The sequence below is a fragment of the Phoca vitulina genome, unplaced genomic scaffold (genome assembly GCF_004348235.1).
Source record: "Phoca vitulina isolate PV1807 unplaced genomic scaffold, GSC_HSeal_1.0 scaffold13, whole genome shotgun sequence".
Classification (NCBI taxonomy): Eukaryota; Metazoa; Chordata; class Mammalia; order Carnivora; family Phocidae; genus Phoca; species Phoca vitulina.
The window spans coordinates 43407756-43428469 of NW_022589716.1; the positions used below are offsets into that span (position 1 = coordinate 43407756).

General features: G+C 41.3%; 1 protein-coding gene across 1 annotated transcript in view; it reads right to left on the bottom strand.

The window, feature by feature from the left end:
- The window catches only part of CUNH3orf20 (chromosome unknown C3orf20 homolog), a 94380-nt gene that overhangs the window by 40845 nt on the left and 32821 nt on the right, over positions 1 to 20714 (bottom strand). The window contains exons 8-10 of the mRNA XM_032411997.1: positions 16249 to 16380; positions 11850 to 11964; positions 10248 to 10500 (exon numbers count right to left, since the gene is read on the bottom strand). Of these exons, the coding sequence (XP_032267888.1) occupies positions 10248 to 10500; positions 11850 to 11964; positions 16249 to 16380 (500 nt within the window). The remainder of the gene's footprint in view (positions 1 to 10247; positions 10501 to 11849; positions 11965 to 16248; positions 16381 to 20714) is intronic.

Below are 20714 nucleotides of genomic sequence, written 5' to 3' on the forward strand. Positions count from 1 at the left end.
TTTTGGTGGGAATGCAAACTGGTACAGCCACTCTGGAAAATAGTATGGAGGTTCCTCAAAAAAATTAAAAAAAAGAATTACCATATGGCCCAGTAATTCTACTACTGGGTATTTACCCAAAGAATACAAAAACATTAATTTGAAAAGAAATATGCACCCCTATGTTTATTGCAGTATTATTTACAATAGCCAAATTATGGAAGCAACCCAAATGTCCATCACAATATGAATAGAAAAAGACGTGGTGTATATATATATAATAGACTCAGGCATGAAAAAGAATGAAATCTTGCCATTTACAACAACATGGATGGATCTAGAGAGTATAATGCTAATTGAAATAAGTCAGTCAGAGAAAGAAAAATATCATGTGATTTCACTCTGTTGTGGAACTTAAGAAACAAAACAGGGGTGCCTGGGTGGCTCAGTTGGTTAAGCATCTGCCTTCAGCTCAGGTCATGATCACAGGGTCCTGGGATCAAGCCCCATGTCAGGCTCCCTGCTTAACGGCCTCTCCCTCTGCCCCTCCCCCCTGCTTGTGTTCTCTCTTTCTCTATCCCAAATAATAAATAAAACTTAAAAAAAAAATAAGAAACAAAATAAATGAACAAAGAAAAAAAAGAGACAAACCAAAAAACAGACTTAACTATAGAGAACAAACAGATGGTTACCAGAGGGGAGGTGGGTAGGATGATGGGTGAAATAGGTGATTGGGATTAAGAGTATACTTATCATGATGAGCACTGAGTTATGTATAGAGTTGTTGAATCACTATATTGTACACCTTTAAGTTATATAACTCTATATGTTAACTATACTGGAATTGAAAAATTTTAAAGATAAATATGAATTAAAACTATGCTAAGGTAACATATTCTCCTGATGAGAACATAAACTGGCATAACACTTATGGAGATTAATTTGGACTCTTTCTCTTTTTTTAAAGATTTATTTATTTCAGAGAGAGAATGTGTGTGTGAGTGGGGGGAGGGGCAGAAGGAGAGGGGAAGCTGACTCCCCACAGAGCTCAATACAGGGCCTGATCCCCTGACCTGGAAATCATGACCTGAGCAGAAACCAAAAGTCGGACACTTAACCAACTGAGCCACCCAGGCGCCCCTGGACTATGTCTTAAAATTATAAATACACAGGACCCTTGACCCAGCAATTCCATCTTTAGCAATTTATTTAGATATATTTGTACAAATGTGAAATGATGAATATATGTGATTGTTGCCTTCTGCATGGCTTCTGCATGGCTTAGAATAGGAATAAAGGATTGAGCAAATCAATCATGGAATGTCTATACAATGGATACTATTAGCCAACAGAAAAAGGTCAAAAGCAATTAACAGGACAATTTCTAAGATATATTGTTAAGTGAAAAAAGCAAAGTTCAGAACAGCATTTTTAATATGATGCTTTTGAAGAAGAAAGAAGAGAAAGAAGAAAGAAGCAGATGCAGAAGCGGGAGCAGAAGCGGAAGCGGGAGCAGAAGCGGAAGTGGGAGTAGAAGCCGAAGCAGAAAAAGAAGAGAAATATATTTGCTTTGAGAAATACGTTTGCTTTTGTTTATACAGGCATTAGGAAGCTCTGGTTGGGTATTGCCAGTGGGAGCACCAGCAAGAGATCAGAAGGAAGGAGGAGCATACAGCTGGATATTTACTTCTCTAATTCCTTCTCCATGGGGTAATGTTCCTCTCAACCACAGATCAGTGCTCCTATCAGAAGATCCTCCCCATTGCTCTCTCTGTCCAGGTCTTAGTCATTTGCCCTGCAGGTCAAATCCAAACTCTGCAGCCTGGTCTCATCAACGGTTCCCCTTCCCACTCTAACTTGACATTACTCTTCAGACAGGCCCATCCATTTAGAACAGCCCCCACCCTCCACCTGTCAGCTCTGGCATCTGCAATGCTGAAAGCCGGCATTTAAGTTCCCAAGCCTAGCAGCTCCTGCCTTCAGTTCCCGTCCAGACTTGGGCTGCCTGTTTTTCCAGATAGGACAGATGTTAGAGTGGCTAGAAAATGCCTCTCCTGCTCGGTGCTCTGCTATTCAACATCCCATGTAGGGCTCCTGGGACTGGAAGGAAGATTAGGAAAGGGGGCTTTTATAGGTTCTGTTCACCTTTGCTCATTGTTATCTTTGGAGGGGGAGTACTGTCTCCCAGCTTCCCACATAAACCCTGGTCCCCTTGCTGCCTTGTAGCCTGCTCCCTAAGGAAAACCTAACCCAAGAATATGGTAAGGCAGCTCTGGTGTAATAGACAAACATATTTGTTAGTTCCTTCCTCACTTTCCACAATGTTTCTGAGTTATCTGAAAATACATAAATGCACTACTCCATGTTATTGTAGCACTTACAGCTTAAATAGCATTTCTGCAAATCTAATAGTCTTTGCCCTTCAGAGGAACTTGGAAGAACATACAGGGAGAGGGTAGACAGGTCAGGGATTAGTATACCCATTTGAAAAATAAGGAAAGTGAGATTTTGAACATTTGAGCTACTTAGACCAGAAAGTCCTAGAGTTGTATAAACTTGGTTAATTCCTATAATCTCAGGGGTTTAGGGACGTTTTCTGTCACATGAGGAGAATGAGTTTTAAGATCAAAGGAGAAAAACACTTAGGGGCCCACTGAATAGCTCTATGAAAATTCCTAACATGGCTCTGAATGAATCCTGAATTTTCTCCATCTGGGTCAGGATCCCTGCTCATATAGGTACCAATGCATACTGAAAGGAGTATATTTGTAATTTGCACATTTATTCTCACCTAACTCCTCCTAAACCTACTTTGCCCTCACTCTTCCCCATCCAAGTTAATGACACATCCTCATTCAGTTATTTAAGCCAAATACCTCAAAGTCATTCATAATAACTTGCTTTTCTCTTACACCACATCTATCAGTTATTTATGTTAGCGCTACTTCCAAAATTTATTACAGATATGCCTAATTTTCTCCTTTCTGTTACTACCCCTGATAGCACAATATCACTGTCACTTGGATTACTAAAATAGCGTCCAACTACTTTGATTCTACTTTTTCCACCCTAAAATAATTTTCCCACAAAGGAATCAGAAATGTTCCCACTTACAACAATGGCTGACTAGGGGGTTTTAGATGAACCGTCCTTTCTGAGAAAAATGAGAAAAACTCAACAAAAAAAATGTTTAAAAACTGTTTAACTGCATTTCACAAGTAAGTGAGAACTTGCAGGGTCAGGATCTGGAAGAAGAGGGAAAACAAGAAAAGCAAGTGTGACATATAGGACAGCTTTACCCCTCAACCAAATTCTGATTCTGAAAGTGAAACCTGGGAATGACAGGCTGAGAAGGTGAGAAGAGTTCCTCATGTATGTGTTCATGGGTTGTAGGGGGGAAAATGGAAGTTCAGGGCCTGCCAAAGAAGATGGCCCTGATAAGCAATCCTGGCTTTTATTTGGGGATCTGAAGAACTATACCTGAAAAGTAGAAGTGGGACAGAAGGAGACAAGCCCTCACAAAGACTGAAACACAGCTTCAATTCCTATCTGTATGAGGGTGATCTGGCTCTAGCCAAGTTGACAGTTGAAAGCAAAGGTAAATCTTCTCTGAAGGAACATTACATTATCCAGAGCCTCAAATTCTCTATTTTTTCATACAGAGTGGCATACACAAAAAAATCAGATATATAAAAGTCAAGGTTTGACTGAAAACTATAAGAAACAGATCCATAGGGATAGAGATATTGCAGATATCTGACATAGATGTTAAAGTAGCCATTATTAATATGTGTAAGAAAATAGGAGACAAGATGAAGAATTTCAGTGCTCGCTTCAGCAGCACATATACTAAGATGAAGAATTTCATCAGAGATAAAACTCTAAAAGAATCAATTGGAAATTCTAGAACTTAAAAACAGAATAAGTGAAATCAAGAATTCAAGAGGTAAGTTTTATCAGCAGTTTAAATGCATTTAAAGAGAGAATTATTAAACTGGAAGATAGGTCAGCAGAAAATACCTAGACTGAAGAACAGAAGGAAGAAAAGAATTTAAAATATAGAATAGGGAAAAAAAAAGCATGGAACTCAGTGAAAAGGTGTAACATGGATATACTTGGAATCCCAGGCTGAGAGGAGAGGGAGAGGAAGAAAAAGAGAAAGAAGGAAGGGAGAGAGGGACAAAAGGAAATGAAAAGGAAAATGAAATATGACTGAGAATTTTCCAAAATCATTGAAAACCACGGGTCAAGAAGCACTACAAACAAGATGAATGCAATAAAAATCACATCTTGGCACATCATGGAAAAACTGCTAACTAAAGAAAAGCCATTAACAAAAGGTGGAGAGAAAAAAAAGAGAAAAAAGTCACATGACCTTCAACAATAAGTAACAATAAGACTGGGAGCTGACTTCTTAATAGAAATGTAGAAGTCATAGAAATCAGAAAACAACAGTGAGGCATCTTTAAAATGTTAAAAGAAAATAATCGCCAATCACAGATTGCCAGAGTATCATTCAAAATTGAAAGCGAAATAAAGACATATTAAGGCAAAACCAAAAAAAAGCAAGAGCAGACATACTAAAGGAATTCTAAAGGCAGTTCTTTGGGCAGAAGGAAAATAATCCTAAATTAATACTTTGAGAAAAAAAGAAAAAAAAGCACAAATAAATGTAAAAGGAGGTATCACTATATATCCTATAGTCATTTAAAATATCACAAGAGGATATTTTGAAAAACTTTATTTCAATGTATCTAAACATTTAGATGAAATGGGTAAATTCCTAGGAAAATCTGACTTACCGAAATAAACACACACAAAAATAGAAAATCTGAATACTCCTATATCTATTAAAAATAAAAGTTTTAATTAAAACTTCCACTGAAAGAAAATTCCAGGGCAGATGGCTTTACTGGGTAAACTCTATCAAATATTTAAGGAAGAAATAACTCAAGTGTACAAATAGCAGCTAATAGAAAAGTAAGAAATTCTTCCTAGATTATTTTTTTAAAAGATTTTATTTATTTATTTATTTTAGAGAGCGAGAGAGAGCAGCATGGGTACATCTGAGTGGAGGGAGGGGAAGGGGAGAGAGAGAGGGACAAGTAGACTCCACGCTAAGAGTGGAGCCTGATGTGGGGCTCAGTCTCATGACCCTGAGCTGAAATCAAGAGTTGTATGCTTAACCAACAGCCACCCAGGTGCTCCCTTCCCAGATTGTTTTAAGAGGTCAGCCTGACCAGAACATGACAAGAAAGGAGAAATTATTGGCCAATCTCTCTCATAAACACAAGTACCAACATCTTAGATAAAATACTAGCAAACCAAATCTAGCAATATATAAAAAGGGGATATATCAAAACCAAGTTAGATTTATGTTGGGACTACAAAATTGGTTGAATATTTGAAATGCAATCAAGGTGAACTGAATCTGAAGGGAACAGTGGAACTGGTTAATAAAAACCCTGAGGAAAGATCTTTTTTCTAGCCAAAGAAAGAAGAAAAGAGATCCCTGTGATTCTGGGAGTGTGAAGAGAATTCTCTCTTTATGTCTTCTTTTTCCTCTCCTGGCTCTGCCACAAGGCCAGTTTCAGCAGCAGAACTGCACTGCTATAGCAATGGCAGCAAGGGCATGGGCACAGTATGTATGGAGGAACAACAATTTAAATGACTGTGGATTTCTCATCAGAAACTGTGGAGATTATGAAACAGGAGAATACCTTTAAGGTACTGAAAGAAGAAAATTATAAATATTTGACTAAATATACTTAGAATGCTGTTGAACCAGAATTTTATATCTGGTGAAAATATCCTTCAGTAATTAAGGCAAAATGAGGATGTGATCAAGTGAAGGAAAATTAAAAAAGAATTATCACCAACAGGCTTGCTCTAAAAGAAATGCTAGAAGAAATTCATCAGGCTGAAAGAGAATGATCTCAGAGGGAAACTCAGAACTTCATAAATTAAAGAAGGGCAACAGAAATTATAAATATCTGAGTAAATATAATAAACTATTTTTCTTAAGTTCTTTAAAATTTATGACTGTTGAAACAAAGATTATAACATTGTTAAGGGGTTTCAATATATGTAGATGTAATACATTTGACAACCATACTCTAATGGTGGGAGACTAAAGAGGCATAATATATGGTTGTAAGGTTACTACATTTCCCTTAAAGTGGCAATATTAAACCTAAATAGGCTGTTTAAAGTAAGTCATATAGAATGTAAATCCTAAAGCAAACACTAAAAGAAAAATTAAAAAACAAAGAGATATACTAAAAAGCCAATAGACAAATTAAAATGGAATACTAAAAATATTCAAGCAGGGGTGCCTGGGTGGCTCAATCTGTTAAGTGTCTGCCTTTGGCTTGGGGCATGATCTCCGGGTCCTGGGATCAAGCCCCACATTGGGCTCCTTGCTCAGCGGAAGTCTGCTTCTCCCTCTCCCTCTGCCCTGCTTTTGCTGTTTCTCACTCTACCTAAATAAAATCTTTAAAATAAATAAATAAATAAAAATAAAAATATTCAAGCAATTCAAAAGAAAGCGGGAGAGAAGAGAGGAGCAAAAACAAAACAAAACAAAAAACAAAAACAGGATATAAACAGAAAAATAATAAAATAGTAGACTTAAATCTAACTATATCAATAATTATATTAAATGTAAATGGTCTAATCACACCAATTAAAAGATTGTCATATTGGATAAAAATACAAGACCTAACTATATGGTATTCACAAGAAACGTACTTTAAATATAATGATACAGATAGATTAAAAGTAACAGAATGGAAAAGTTATGCTAAGCAAATACTAATCAAAAGAAATCTGAAGTGAGCGTATTATTATTATACAGAGTGGACTTCAGAACAAGAAAAATTACCAGGTATCAAGAGGACATTACATAATGATAAAAGAGCCAAATGTGCTGTACCTGACAACATAGCGCCAAGACTGATGAAGCAAAAATATGATAAAATTTTAAGATATTGAAGACATATATCGAAAAACCTCAAAAATGTTATAATTTTTGCTTTCAACAGTTATACATATTTTAAGAAACTTAGTAAAGTAAATCCACAGTCATACTTGGAGACATCAACACTCTATTCTCAGTAACCAACAGAACAAGAAGACAGAAAATCAGCAAGGATACAGAAGAACTAAACAGCACTATCACTGGACCTCATTGACACTTGTCCATGATCTTCTATTGAAAGATTTGCTGAAGACTCCACCCATCAAGAGCAGAATACAGTTCTTTTCAAGGGCACATGTAGCACTTACCAAGATGGACCACATTCTGGGGTCATAAAACAAACCTTAACAAACTTAAAAGAATAGAAATCATACAAAATATGTTCTCAGACTATATCAGAAGTAAACTAAAAATCAATAACAAAGAGATATCTAGAAAATCCTCAAACATTTGGAAATTAGAGATTGAATTTCTAAATAACCCATGGGCCAAAGAATCACAGGAAAATTAGGAAATATTTTAAATGGAATAAAAATTAAAATCCATCATTTCAAAATTTATGGAATGCAGGCAAAATATGCTTAGAAGGAAGTTTGCAGAATTAAGTGCATATTAGAAAATAAGGCCTCACTGGGGCGCCTGGGTGGCTCAGTCGTTAAGCGTCTGCCTTCGGCTCAGGTCATGATCCCAGGGTCCTGGGATCGAGCCCCGCATCAGGCTCCCTGCTCGGCGGGAAGCCTGCTTCTCCCTCTCCCACTCCCCCTGCTTGTGTTCCCTCTCTCGCTGTCTCTCTGTCAAATAAATAAATAAAATCTTTAAAAAAAAAAAAAAAAAAAAAAAAAGAAAAGAAGGCCTCACTAATAATCTAAGCTTACAATTTAGAAACTAGTAAAAAGCAATTTATACACAAAACAAGCAAAAGGAAGATAAAAGTAAATGGCAGAAAAAATGGAATTGAAAACAGAATAACAATAGAGAAAAATCAATGAAACCAAAAGCTGATTCTTTGGAAAGATTAATAAAATTGATGAAACTATAGCCAGACTGACCAACATAAAAGAGAAGACCCACATTACCATCAGAAATAAAAGAGGGGATATCACATATCCTTTCACTGTAATAAACCTCATACATTCATGCAACTATATGCTGAATCCCATGAGTTCTGGTAAATCTCTGAATGTGGGGATAGTGTTGGGGCTCCCTGAAAGAGAATACTACTCAGCAATAAGAATAAATGAACTGGTGCCACAACATGGATAAATCTTGCATGCATTATGCTAAGTGAAAGAAGCTAGACTCAAAAGGCTATACAGAGTATAATCCGATTTATATGACATTTTAGAAAATGCAAAACTATAGCTACAAAGAACAGGTCAGTGGTTGCTAGAGATTAAGGGTGAGTGAAGAGTTTGACTACAGAGGGGCCACATGAAGGAATTTGGGGGTGGGCCGGTGGGAGGTGATAAAACCATTCTGTGTCTTGGCTATGGTGGTGGTTACACAACTCTGCATTTACCAAAACTCACAGACTTTTACACCAAAAAGAGTAAAGTTTACTGTAAGTAAATTAAAAATAAATTTAAATTGAGATATAATCAACTGCCTTTCTATAACCAGCAACAAATAGAAAAATTAAATTAAAAACATAATTTATAGGGGTGCCTGGGAGGCTCAGTCGGTTGAGTATCCAACTCTTGATTTCGACTCAGGTCATGATCTTGGGTCCTGGGACTGAGCCCCGCACCGGGCTCCACCCACCATAAATAAGGACATATGCTAACACTAGCACAGTTTGTCATTACCAAAACTGTAAACAACCCAAATATCCATTAACATTAGAATGCATAATTTGTAGTGTATTCAAATAATACGTCATCATACAGCAATGAGAATGAAAAAACTACTGCTATACACAACAACTCATGATTATAATGTTGAGCAAAAGAGGCTAGATGCCAAAGAATACATACTGAATAGTTCCATTTCAATAAAGTTTTTTTAAAAACCCCACAAATGTATGAAGCTAGAACTCTTCCCTTTGAGGAGGAAGGCTTGGGAGGGCAAGGACAAGAGGGCATTTCTAAGGAGCTGGTAATGTTCTATTCCTTGGTTTGGTTATAAGGTGTGTTCACTTTGTGATATGCATTGAGCATACACTTAGGATTTGTTCATTTTTCTGTATTTCTATATAGAAATATTATACTAATATTATATTAAAATACTTTAATGAGGCCCTCAAAATGCTTTTCCCCCAAGCCTTTTAATATTATATTAAAATTTATATAATTAATTAATATTATATAAAATTAAAATAGAAAAATATAAAAGATACATATTTTTTTTTTTTTTTAAGTTAAAAAACCCCATGAATCAGATGATACCACTTCCTGTCTTAAAGTTATGGGATGGCTTCCTACAACACTAACAAGGACACCTGATCTGGCTCCTGCCTATCTCTCTGTCCTCAGTTCACAGCCATGTCACCTCTTCATCACCATGCTCCGCACTGGTCTTTCTTTCCCTCACACAGACCAGCATGGTGGTATGTTCTTGTCACAGGTCTCTGCTTGCTCTACCCTCTCCCTGCTGTTCCTTCCCCGTGTCCTTCTCTGTGGCTGCCTATTTCTCATCTTTCATCCTGGGTCCCCATTTAAATATCACCTCCTCAGAAGTGCCTTCCCTGACTGGCTATCTCATTTAGCACCTCCCAGCCCACTTCCCAGTCACTCTCCACCCCTGGCAGTAGTCAACATTTTCTATACAGCGCCAGATAGTAAATATTCTAGTTTTTGCAGGCCAGATGGTCTCAGTCATAATTACTCAACATTTCTGTCTTAGCAGGAAAGCAGCTATGGACAGTATGTAAATGAGTGGGCGTGGCTGTTCCAATAAAACCTTACTTATGGATCTGACATTTAAATTTTATATCATTGCACATGTCATAAAATATTCTTCTTTTGATCCTTTCCCCCCCAAGCGCTTCAAAAGGTAAAAACTCTTACTTAGCTCACTCATAAAAAGGCAGGCAGGGGGGCCAGATTTGGTGAATGGCCCTAGTTTGCTAACTCCTGCTTTAACCCATGACCCTGATTTACTTTCTTCCTAGACCTTATCACTACCTAAAATGACTTCATTCCTTCATGTGTTTATTGTCTACCTTCTCCCGCCCCTAACATTTCAGCTCCAAGAGGGAGGGGCCTCATCTCTTTTGTTCTCCATTGTGAGCCTACTGCCCATCATCATGTCTGACACATGGAGGCCAGGAGAAATGAAGGCCCAAGCCCACCTGGGTGTGACCACGGCTTTGGCTTGGATCTTGATGCTCTTCTTCCGAGTGGGGCTTATAGAAACAGACCCAGGCTCTTCCCTCGAAGACTCTCCAATTGAGGATTCAGGTCGGGCTGACTGAGATCGTAATAAGACGGCTTCTCCCGAGTATAAACTTGGCTTGGTGCTCCGCTCGAGATAGGGACTCAATTTTACCTTGGCTCGACTGATTTCTGCCTCTTCCTTAACCGGGTATTCTATGGTGAACAGGCCTGTTAACAGAAGACACAGCTGTCACTCTCCCTCGTGGCCCAGCCTTCCTTGCCCTGCTGTGGGGCTCTGCATATCAGCAGCCCTTCAGCTCATCTTCCATGCCACTCCTCCACTCTTGCACGTTCTCCCGCCAGGCTGCCTCCCCTCTGCTGTCCGGCACAGAGCTCCAACCCTAGTACAGTTAGTGGATCGGTAAATGCTGGCTGAATGTAAGAACAAGTCAATCTCATTTCTATTCATTTGTCAAGACCCAGCTGAGATCCCTCTTCTGCCAAGAAGCCCATGTTTCATTCAGGTCTGCATCATCCATTGTACTCATAGAGGCAGGGTACACAATGCATCCACACTGTTCTCTTCCCTGAGAATGCTGTTCCCTATATCTCTGGAGTTAAGTAATTTCCATCACTTTCTTTGTTGTATTTATTTGTGTTCTTGTTTTAGTTTCCCTACTAGACTTGAAAACTTCTGAGGCCCAGGACCTTCATTCCTTCATTCACCTATCAAACATTTCTTGGATGCTGGGAATATACCGATGACCCAAACAGGGTTCTCTGCCTCTGAGAACTCCAAGCCAGGGTACGGGGGGATGGGCAAACAAAGAAATATTCACAATGCTAGGTTAAGATTTATAATTAGAGTACATTTTGTATGTGCTGTGGGAACCCAGAGGAGTATGAGACTCATTCTGCTGGGGAAATCAGGGAAGGCTTTCTGGAGGAGGGATACAGTTGAACTGAGTCTTTAGGGATGAGGAGAAACTCCTTGGAGCACAGCCCCCTGGGAACCAGCCAGGGGGTGGCATAGAATGGAAGTCACTGTTCCTTTGTCTCCAGGCCCATAGCAGGAGAGCCTCGATGTGGGAGGGGTCCTGAGGTCACCAGGCTGGCCCCAGGGGGAGCCCTGTGGCCTAACAGGGACAGCCTGGTGAGCTGGCTGCTTTTTTCTCTTCTATTGAGATTGTCCACAAGGAGAGGAACAGGATCTACAAATGGATGGACAATATGGGAGATAGAGCTGAAAGGTGAACCAGATGGAGGAGTAGGTCAGAGAGAGTTACAGAACAACAATGGGAGGCCCAGGAAAATAAAACAACCACAGGAGACACTGAGGACACACGGGAAGGCACTCAGAAACTGAAGGTGGTGAAGGCCTCCATTACTCATGACATGGCCCTGAGAAAGTACCTTTGCTTCAGAGGCCCAAGTCTTATCACCCATCTACCAATGAGGAAGTCACCCTGCCCGCCCATCTCCCTGGGTGGTAAAAAGCTGTCCTCAGAGATGCCTTGCAGGTGACCCAAGATTTAGGAAGTTATCAGATAGGCACCCCCCACCTTTCTGCCCCTTACCTGCTGCCAGCAAGACAGAATTCATAAATTGTGACACTGTCTTTTTAAACCGCTTCTTGATCTCTGCCAGAGCTCGGTTCATCTTAAATATTTTGTCATCCATGCGGGTCAGTAGCTGGGGAAAGGCCAAGGAGGAGAGAAGCCGGTTAGCCCAGCCCACCAACAATTAGGCCTTGCTCTGGTTTGGAGGAGGTGTCGTCCCCTCTGCTGGTACACACCTCTCTCCCCCTCTGCTCAGTGAATTCCTGCACATCAGCCCAATTTCTGTGGAATTGAAGCCTCAGGTAGAGAGAATGGGATGGATAGTGGGCAGATTTTCTGAAGAACGATGGTCACTCTATGTGTCCTTCTTTACCCTGCAGGCAGGACTTCCATAAAGGATGCACCCAATTAACAGCAAAGCCTCAACCATCCTTCTGGTTTTTGGCCTCAGCTGCTGCTTCTAGGCTAATTTTATTTATTTATTTGTAATTTATACCCAGCCTGCTTCCAAAAAGGATTTGAGGTGGCGCTCTGGGCTAATAAAGCATTTAAATTGAGGTGTTGCCTCACTTTCAAAGTGCAGCCTCGATAGAAATATTTAGTGAGGAGCCTGGCTGCAGGGCCATAAAAGCTGGGACTGCTGTTCTGCTTGTCGCTCTGATAGGTGGCTCCTTCCAAGGTGATGCGTGTCTGGGGAAGCCATTTAACAAGCTTCTCAGTGATGGGAACTTAGTGGGATGAGGCCACCCTACCTCCCACCCTCAGATTTTCTAGGCTGCCATGGATTTTGCTGATGAGCGATAACCAACCCCAAACACACAGACATAGGAAGAAGTTGAACGGACTGTAAAAGTCCCAGGTGGGAGAGTGTGGAAGCTGGGCAGGCCCTTACATATCACTATACAGATGGGGACACTGAGGCCCAGAAATGAAAGGGAACAGCCCAAGGCTCAATGGCCTTTTCCTAGCCTAGGCCAGCCTGCACAATCAGCAAGTCTTCTCAGGGGCCCCTTGCAGCTCTGACAGTCCAGGAATCGAACATGAGTCAATTTTCTGGGCCTCCAGATTTCATGTCAAAGTATTCCAAGATGCTTAACCTGGCAGCTGAAGTCAACATTTGGAAATCATGTTCCCTACGATAAATCCGATAGTTCCTCATTTGCTGCTGTTTATCTAGTCTGAAATCTGTTATCTCAAACAGAAGGGGTTATGACCTGATGTTTCTACGGCAAGTCAGTCTTCTGGGTCAGCATCAATGACTACTGACTAGAACCCAGCACTGTTTCCAGAAGCTGTTTTAATGTACTGGTTTGCTTAGCCCTATGCTAAATGTCCCCGAGACAGTTACACTTTTTGAATTATGATGTCGTTTTAAATAACTTTCCTGCTTTCTACCACACTGTCAAACTGCCTCTGTGAGCTTCCCTGATGAAGATACCACCTTGTAGACCCACACAGTCCACTAGGAATAAAACGCAAGCTACACATGTGGTTGTAAACGTTCCTGTAGCCACATGAAAAAGCTCTTAAAGGTGAAGTTAATTCTAGCAACATATTTATCTAACCCAATATATCAAAAAAATGATTATTTTAACATGGAATCAAACTATTCATGAGAAATTTTACATTTTCTTTTCATGTTAAGTTTTTGAAATGCAATGCGTATTTTCTTTTGGCCGATCTCCATTTAGACTTGTCACATTATAAGTGCTCAGTAGCCACTTGTGACTTGTGGCTACCATATTGGACAGCACAGCTCTGGACTTCTAGTTCTCACTTCTAAGATTGCATTCAGGTAAGATAAAATAAGACTTGAATTATTAAGGGGTTTTCCTAGGCCCAGAGGGCATGTTTGGTACATGGACAGAGAGTGACCTCTCTTGGCTGTTCATGGGGGTCTTTAATTGCTTACATCCTGGTTCTTAGCGGTGATCCAGATTCCAGTGACTACCAAACAAGAGGTTGTTAGGAAAACGAAGCATCACTACCATTTTATGGGAAAGAACAATTCTCTAATATCTATTGCCTTTGGTAAGAAAAGTAAGCTCACATTTTTTAAACACAGTCTAAAAAGGTTTTTAAGAAATAGAGACATAGGACCTCATGCATCGTGTGTACTTAGTCATATAACACAAAAAAGTGATTTTTAGAGTAGAGTAATAAAATGGAACCAAATGGGCAGGGTGGACTCATCAATAAGCATGATCATCATCTTAGCCCAAATGGATCAAAAGCCGAGGTTCTTCTGCTCTTTGAAGTAATCAGTGCAGCCTGAAGTCACAGGCATCTGAGTTTCCTGGGTGCTCCTATGGGGCCCCTTTAACGAACACTCTCTCCTGGTACCCCAGCAGCTCCCATGGTGCCCCTCTCCCTGGCACACTGTACCAATCCAGCTGGATTACAACTGGTGTTGATGCTTTTGCCCCCTTCCATTAGACGGAAGGTATTTTAGAGACTAGAGGGAGTGAGATTTCTTCCATTTCTACATCCCAGCAGCCAAGTTGGCACACTGCAAGTGCTAATCAATGTTTATTGAATTATTTAATGAATTAATGAAATTGAAATGCTGCTCAAATGAAAAGGTGGTGGGAAAACAGGTGCAATGCTCTCCTCCAAGAGAAACACAGGTGTTCTCTGTGTCTTGTTCATATAGCATGGGTCCCTCACAAATGCCTGCCTCCATGTCCCCATGTAAAGTGAGAACATTGGGCTGGCTGTTCCTAATGGGCTCTGTCAGCTCTGTGAGTCTATGAGCCTGTGGCATGTTGGTGGCAAATGCCCCTGCAGCACAACAGCCTTGCTCAGCCCCAGACAGGAACATGTGGAGGGTGCACTGCCCTCTGGATGATCATATAAATGAACATCCAAACCAGGACACTTTTGAGAGTGAAAGAAGATGCTATTAATAATTTCCCCAGGCTGGGGGCGCCTGGGTGGCTCAGTCCTTAAGCGTCTGCCTTCAGCTCAGGTCATGATCCCAGGGTCCTGGGATCGAGCCCCACATCGGGCTCCTGCTCAGCGGGAAGCTTGCTTCTCTCACTCCCTCTGCTTGTGTTCCCTCTCTCACTGTGTCTCTCTCTGTCAAATAAATAAATAAAATCTTCAAAAAAAAAATAATAATTCCTCCAGGCTGGCAGGTATAAACCGGGACTGAGCCCACAGAAACTGGGAGGTGTGGGTCCCTCTGCTCCTGTTCCAAGGAGCCTTCCCCAGTGAACTAATCCCAGCAAAGCACCCTGTTTGCAATGCAAGTGGCTTGCTCCATCAATGAACCCTTGGTTACCCCAGTCTCACGGTATATGTCAAGTGTTCTCAACTAGACCAGTAACCCCTCAGGGATTGGGGATCCATCCTATCTCTCTCCATGATGTTGACTCGGGATCAGGCACACAGTAGGATCCATAAAGACCCAGCAAATAGAAGACCTGGGCTTCCAGTCTCCACTGTTTTCTTACCCACCCAACAAACATTTAGTAAGTACTTAATTTGAAGCAGTCCTGTTCTGGAGCCCTGGAGAAAGACATTAGTAGGAATGACAGGAAATTCTCAGTCTGGTAGAGAAGATAGGTTTATAAATAAAGAAGTGCTAGAATAGAGATGAGTCATGGCTGGGAGGGCTGAGCAGAGGGAGAGGCAGACTCTCCTTGGGATGGAAAGGGGGTGGTAGAGAGGGTCATCAACACACATTGGTAGTTATTCTTTCCAGTATCATCTCTCCCTCTTCTGGTAACAGCACCATGATGTTCCTGCCCCATCCTTCACCCAGGTGGTATACCTGGGCTGATCATGCCCTTCGGCTCTCAGGATGGACATGATACTCAAGCCGGCCCTGTGAGAGCAACCTGTGCTCCTGGCCACGGTGGCCACTTCAGGCAGAGGCAACAATGTTGGTGTTGGCACTTCTACTTGAGCACTTAGGAAAGAGAAGCCCTTTTTCTCCTAGAAAGAACAAAGCTGGTAGAATAACGAGCCCAGAGATGCCCATGACCATCTTGTCACCATAAGGAGAGAAACTCCCTGAGAATAAAGCCAATAAAGAGGAAAGCAGAGCCAAGAGATGGGAAGATCTGATGGAATCATTTGAGGGTCTGGATCCAGCCATGCCTACAGCTGCCTACTGATAGACTTTTCAATTTACTGAGCCAATATAGTTTCTCTCCATGCTTTGCTAATCTGCTTTGGAGACTATCACAAATGAAAGACTCCTAACTGATAGAAGTTTCACAGAGAAGGTAGTGCTAACATCAGACAGTGAACGATGAATAGGAGTCCATTCATTAGTCAGAGAAAGAGGTAGGGCCCTGCATGGGGAAGGGGGTGGAGGGATAGGAGGAGCACAGGCATTGAGATATGGACTGGCAACCCATATTGAGACATGCTGGGGTCAGGCCTGGGGACCTGGTCTGCTTTGGCTTACCCGTTTTTCATGCGCTACCCCATGGGGACAATTGCTGGCTGATACAGAGAGTGTTATTGTTTCATTTAGGGAGGTGAAGGTGACCATGATGGAGTCCTGGCTCAGCACCGTCAGCTTAATTTGCTCATTCACCTGCAGATGAAGAAACAGTTCTTAGGGAGTCTCTGCTTCTATTATCCACCCTTCCCCCCCCCCCCCCCCACCACAAAGCACAAAACTCCTCTTGGCTTGGGGCCGAGAAAGCTGTAAGATCTTACCAGTTCTTTTGTTGGAATTTAGCTTTCCTAAAGAAGAAAGAATTCCAGTCTTTTTTGGGGGGACTGGCAGAAAACCTAACTGATGCTTTCCTATACCTGCCCCTTCCCTTTCCAGCCCAAGCTTAGAACCACCTATGAAAGAGACATAGGAATCTGGAGGCAAATCAGCTTTGGTTCTAGTAGAGCTGGATAGAGATGCAGGTTGGGTCATAAGCCTACACTATCTATGAATCAGACATGTGCACCCAGGCACCAAGTCTGACTATGAGCCTTGCTCTAGAGCACACAGAGCTGCCTTGGGAAGCTGACAACAAGGCAGGAAGCACCAGAATGCACTCCTCTGTGGGTGGGTGGGCAGATGACAAAAGGAAACCCAGCAGGGGCTGAGCCATACATGCTCAGTCCCCTCCCCTCAATCACCAAATATTCACTACTCTTCCCCTGAGGAGGAACCAAAGGGGCCTTTTAAAAAGATCACTTCCAAAAGGGTGGGATTTCCTATGTAGCAGTCCCAGATAGAAAGAGGGAGGATGAGCTGCCTTTACAGCAACTCACTCCTTACTGAGAATTTTGTGTTCTAGAAGTAAGTTCCAATTCAGGCTCTGTTAGCAAGCCAGCTTCTCTGAAGCTAAAATTCCTCAAGGGGAAATAGCTGAAAGGCTAGTATTAGGTTCACATGAGATGAAGATTATAGCAGTGGCTTCACAAGCCACAAAGATCCCTAACACACATGAGCAGATATTGTCAGGATATGGCAGCACAATCCTGTGAGGTCCCTGGATGGTTCACGTCTGCAGAGAGTTACGTATGCACAGAGGCCCTACCCAAGGGCCTAGGAGTCTATAGCCCCACCTGCTGTGTGGTGATGCTTTCTTCCATCTTCAATGTCCCTGATCTATGTGTACCCCAGGACTCCTCTGAACTAAGGAATACTCTTCATTTCACTTCCATTTCCTTCTGCTATACCATTTATTTTCTACATTCAGTTTCTTCACCACTGAGTCCCTTCCTCATACTCTACAGTCTGTGTGCTAGTGCTCTCTAGCACCCGGAAAACATTTGATCCATGGCTGTCTTCTTGTCAAGTCTTTTGACATCTTCAAACTTGTTGATCACTCCCACTTAAGAAAAAACCCTACCTTCTCCTGTTCTTCTTCTAGAGAGTGTAGTATAGAGCTGTGGTTGAGAGCTCAAGTGCTACAGTTTGACAAGTTTCAAATCCCGGTGTAGCTACTTACCAGTGGAGCAATTTTAGGCAAGTTGGTTAGCTTCTCTGAGCCTGGGGACAGTAACAGAAATTTTTTCCTAGGGCACTGAGCAGATTTCATGGGAAAACATGCACAGGGCTTAGCACAGTACAACTGTTTTTTATTATCCCTGCTCCCTGGGTGGTTTCTCTTCCTCTCTCCAGTGCCCCAAATATGGGTGCTCCACAAGCTCATTCACTACTCATCTTCTTGGGAATTCATGAGCCAACCCATCACATATATCCATCATCCCTAATCTCTCACCCTAAGAGAGGATTATGTCAAAAAAGCCACTGAACCCAATTAGCACATCTAAAACTATATTGATCTCTGACGCTCTCAGAAACTTCTGTTTCCACCCAGATACATACTCCATTGTGGAGTCATCTATACTCCTCTCTCCTCTCATTTATCCCCTACAGCTGATGCTTGAATGCCACTGAATCCTTCTACTGAAATGGCTCCTTTAAAAAATGTTGCTTCTACCCTTCATCATGTCAGGTCTGGCTAGTAACTCCATAACTAATCTTTGAACTAGCCCATCCTCTGATCTTTCCCTTTCTAGTCAAATTTCTTTTTTTTAAAAAATATTTTATTTATTTATTTGACAGAGAGAGACACAACGAGAGAGGGAACACAAGCAGGGGGAGTGGGAGAGGGAGAAGCAGACTCCCTGCAGAGCAGGGAGCCCAATGTGGGGCTCAATCCCAGGATCCTGGGATCATGACCTGAGCCAAAGGCAGACACTTAACGCCTTTCTGGTCAACTTTCTACACACTGCTGAACTGAGCATGCCAGCCCTCAACTTAGAAACTGACCAACTGGTTGTACTTCCAATACAGCTGAGTCAGTTCCTACCAGGCTGACCCTCCCACAGAACTTGACACAAATACAATAAAACAATAACCTGAAGTCTCTGAAGAATAAACAAAAGCGGGCAAATTTTGAAGAATCAAAACTTAAAAGAAAGGGCCAGCATGGGATGAATTTCTACCTTATAGCTTTAGCCTGAAGGCAAGCCACCGTCATGGCCAAAACACCACCATCTTCCTGGCCTAGAGAACCAAAGGGCTAAACTTGTGGAAACTACAATCACAGAAAAGTAAGGATAAAATTCCAGAAGAGACAGTGCCAAAGAAATAGAGCTCCAAATTCTATGAATAAACCATCCATATCCCTGGCTAATCCCTGAACCATGCATGAGCAGAGAAGACTCAAGACAGCTTACTGCTAGGGAAACAGAAAAACTGAACTGCGATGTGAGCTCCTGCCTACTGCAGGTAAGACAAAGTTTGTGGTGTGAGTCTAACCTAGTTCACTGCCTGCTAAAACAAAAATGTTAACACTCTTCAGAGAAATATATCAAAATTCAGACTCCACAATCCACAGATCCTCAGACAACATACACAATGTCAGTGATCTAAAATTACTCAACATGTAAAGAACCGGTGAAGTGTGAGCCATTCTCAAGGTAACAGATAGCCAATCCTGTGTGGTATGTCCCAGATGTTGAAATTATCAGACAAAAACTTTAAAGCAGCTAATTTAACTGTACTCAATGAAGCCAAGGAAAATATATTTGTAATAAATGAAAAAATAGACAATCTCGGCACAGAAATAGAAAATATTAAAAAAGAACTAAATGGAAATTCTAGACTTGAAAATATATATACAAAAATTTAAAAATTCACAGGATTAGCATGATAGCAGAATGAAGATATCAGAATAAAGTCAGTGAACTTGAGAGTTAGATCCATAGAAATTATCCAAGATGAGAACAGAAGAAACTGAACAAGAAAGAACAGAGTCGGGGTGCCTGGGTGGCTTAGTCAGTTAAGCGTCCAACTCTTAACCAAATTTTGGCTCAGGTCATGATCTTGGGGTTGTGAGATCGAGCCCCACGTGGGGTTCCACGATGAGTGTGGAGTCTGCTTAAGATTCTCTCTGGGGGCGCCTGGGTGGCTCAGTTGGTTAAACACTGACTCTTGATTTCCACTCAGGTCATGATCTCAATGTCGTGAGATCGAGCCCTGTGGTGGGCTCCACGCTCAGTGGAGAGTCTGCTTGAGATTCTCTCTCTCCCTTCCCTTTTGTCCCCCCCCACTTTCTCTCTCTCTCAAATAAATAAATCTTTTTAAAAAGAAGAGGCAATGTCAACTTGAATGTCCACACAAAGTATCCTTAAAAAAAATTCTCTCTCTCTCCCTCTGTCCCTGCCCCTGGTCGTGCTCTCTCTCTCTTGAAAATTAAAAGAAAAAGAAAGAACAGAGTCTCAGAGACCTTTGGGACAATATTGAAAGCTCTAAAATACATGTAATTGGAGTCTCAGGGGAAAAGGGGAGAGATTGAGCACATTTTTCCCTAAAACAATGACAGAAGACTTTCCAAATTTGGTGAAGGACATGAATTTACAAATTCAAGAAGCTCAGGAAACCCCCAACAGAACAAAGACAACCATACCTAAACACATCATAGTCAAACTTAGAAAATCAGGTTAAAGAGAAAATCTTGAAAGCAGCTAGAAAAATGAACAATGATTTGAATAAATACAGAATTCTCATCATAAACTTTGGAGGACATACACAGTGGAACAGTATTTTTAAATTGCTGGAAGGAAAAAAAAAAACCCAGTCAACCCAGAATTCCATACTCAGCAAAGATATCCTTTCATAAAGACATTTTTAACACGAAAGCAAACAGAATTTGTTGTCAGCAGATCTGCACTTCAAGAAATTCTAAAGGAACTTCTTCAGACTGAAGAGAAATGATACTGGAGGGAAACTTAGATTTTCAGAGAGGAATGAAAAACACTGGAAATGTAAATATTTGGGTGACAACAAACTGGCCACTGCAGCCTACAAAACAACAAGCAAGTTCCTCAGCCTGACATCCAACACGTCTCACCTATACCCCACAGCATATACACCTCCTGCCCCCCTTTCTTTCACAAGAAGCACCTGTG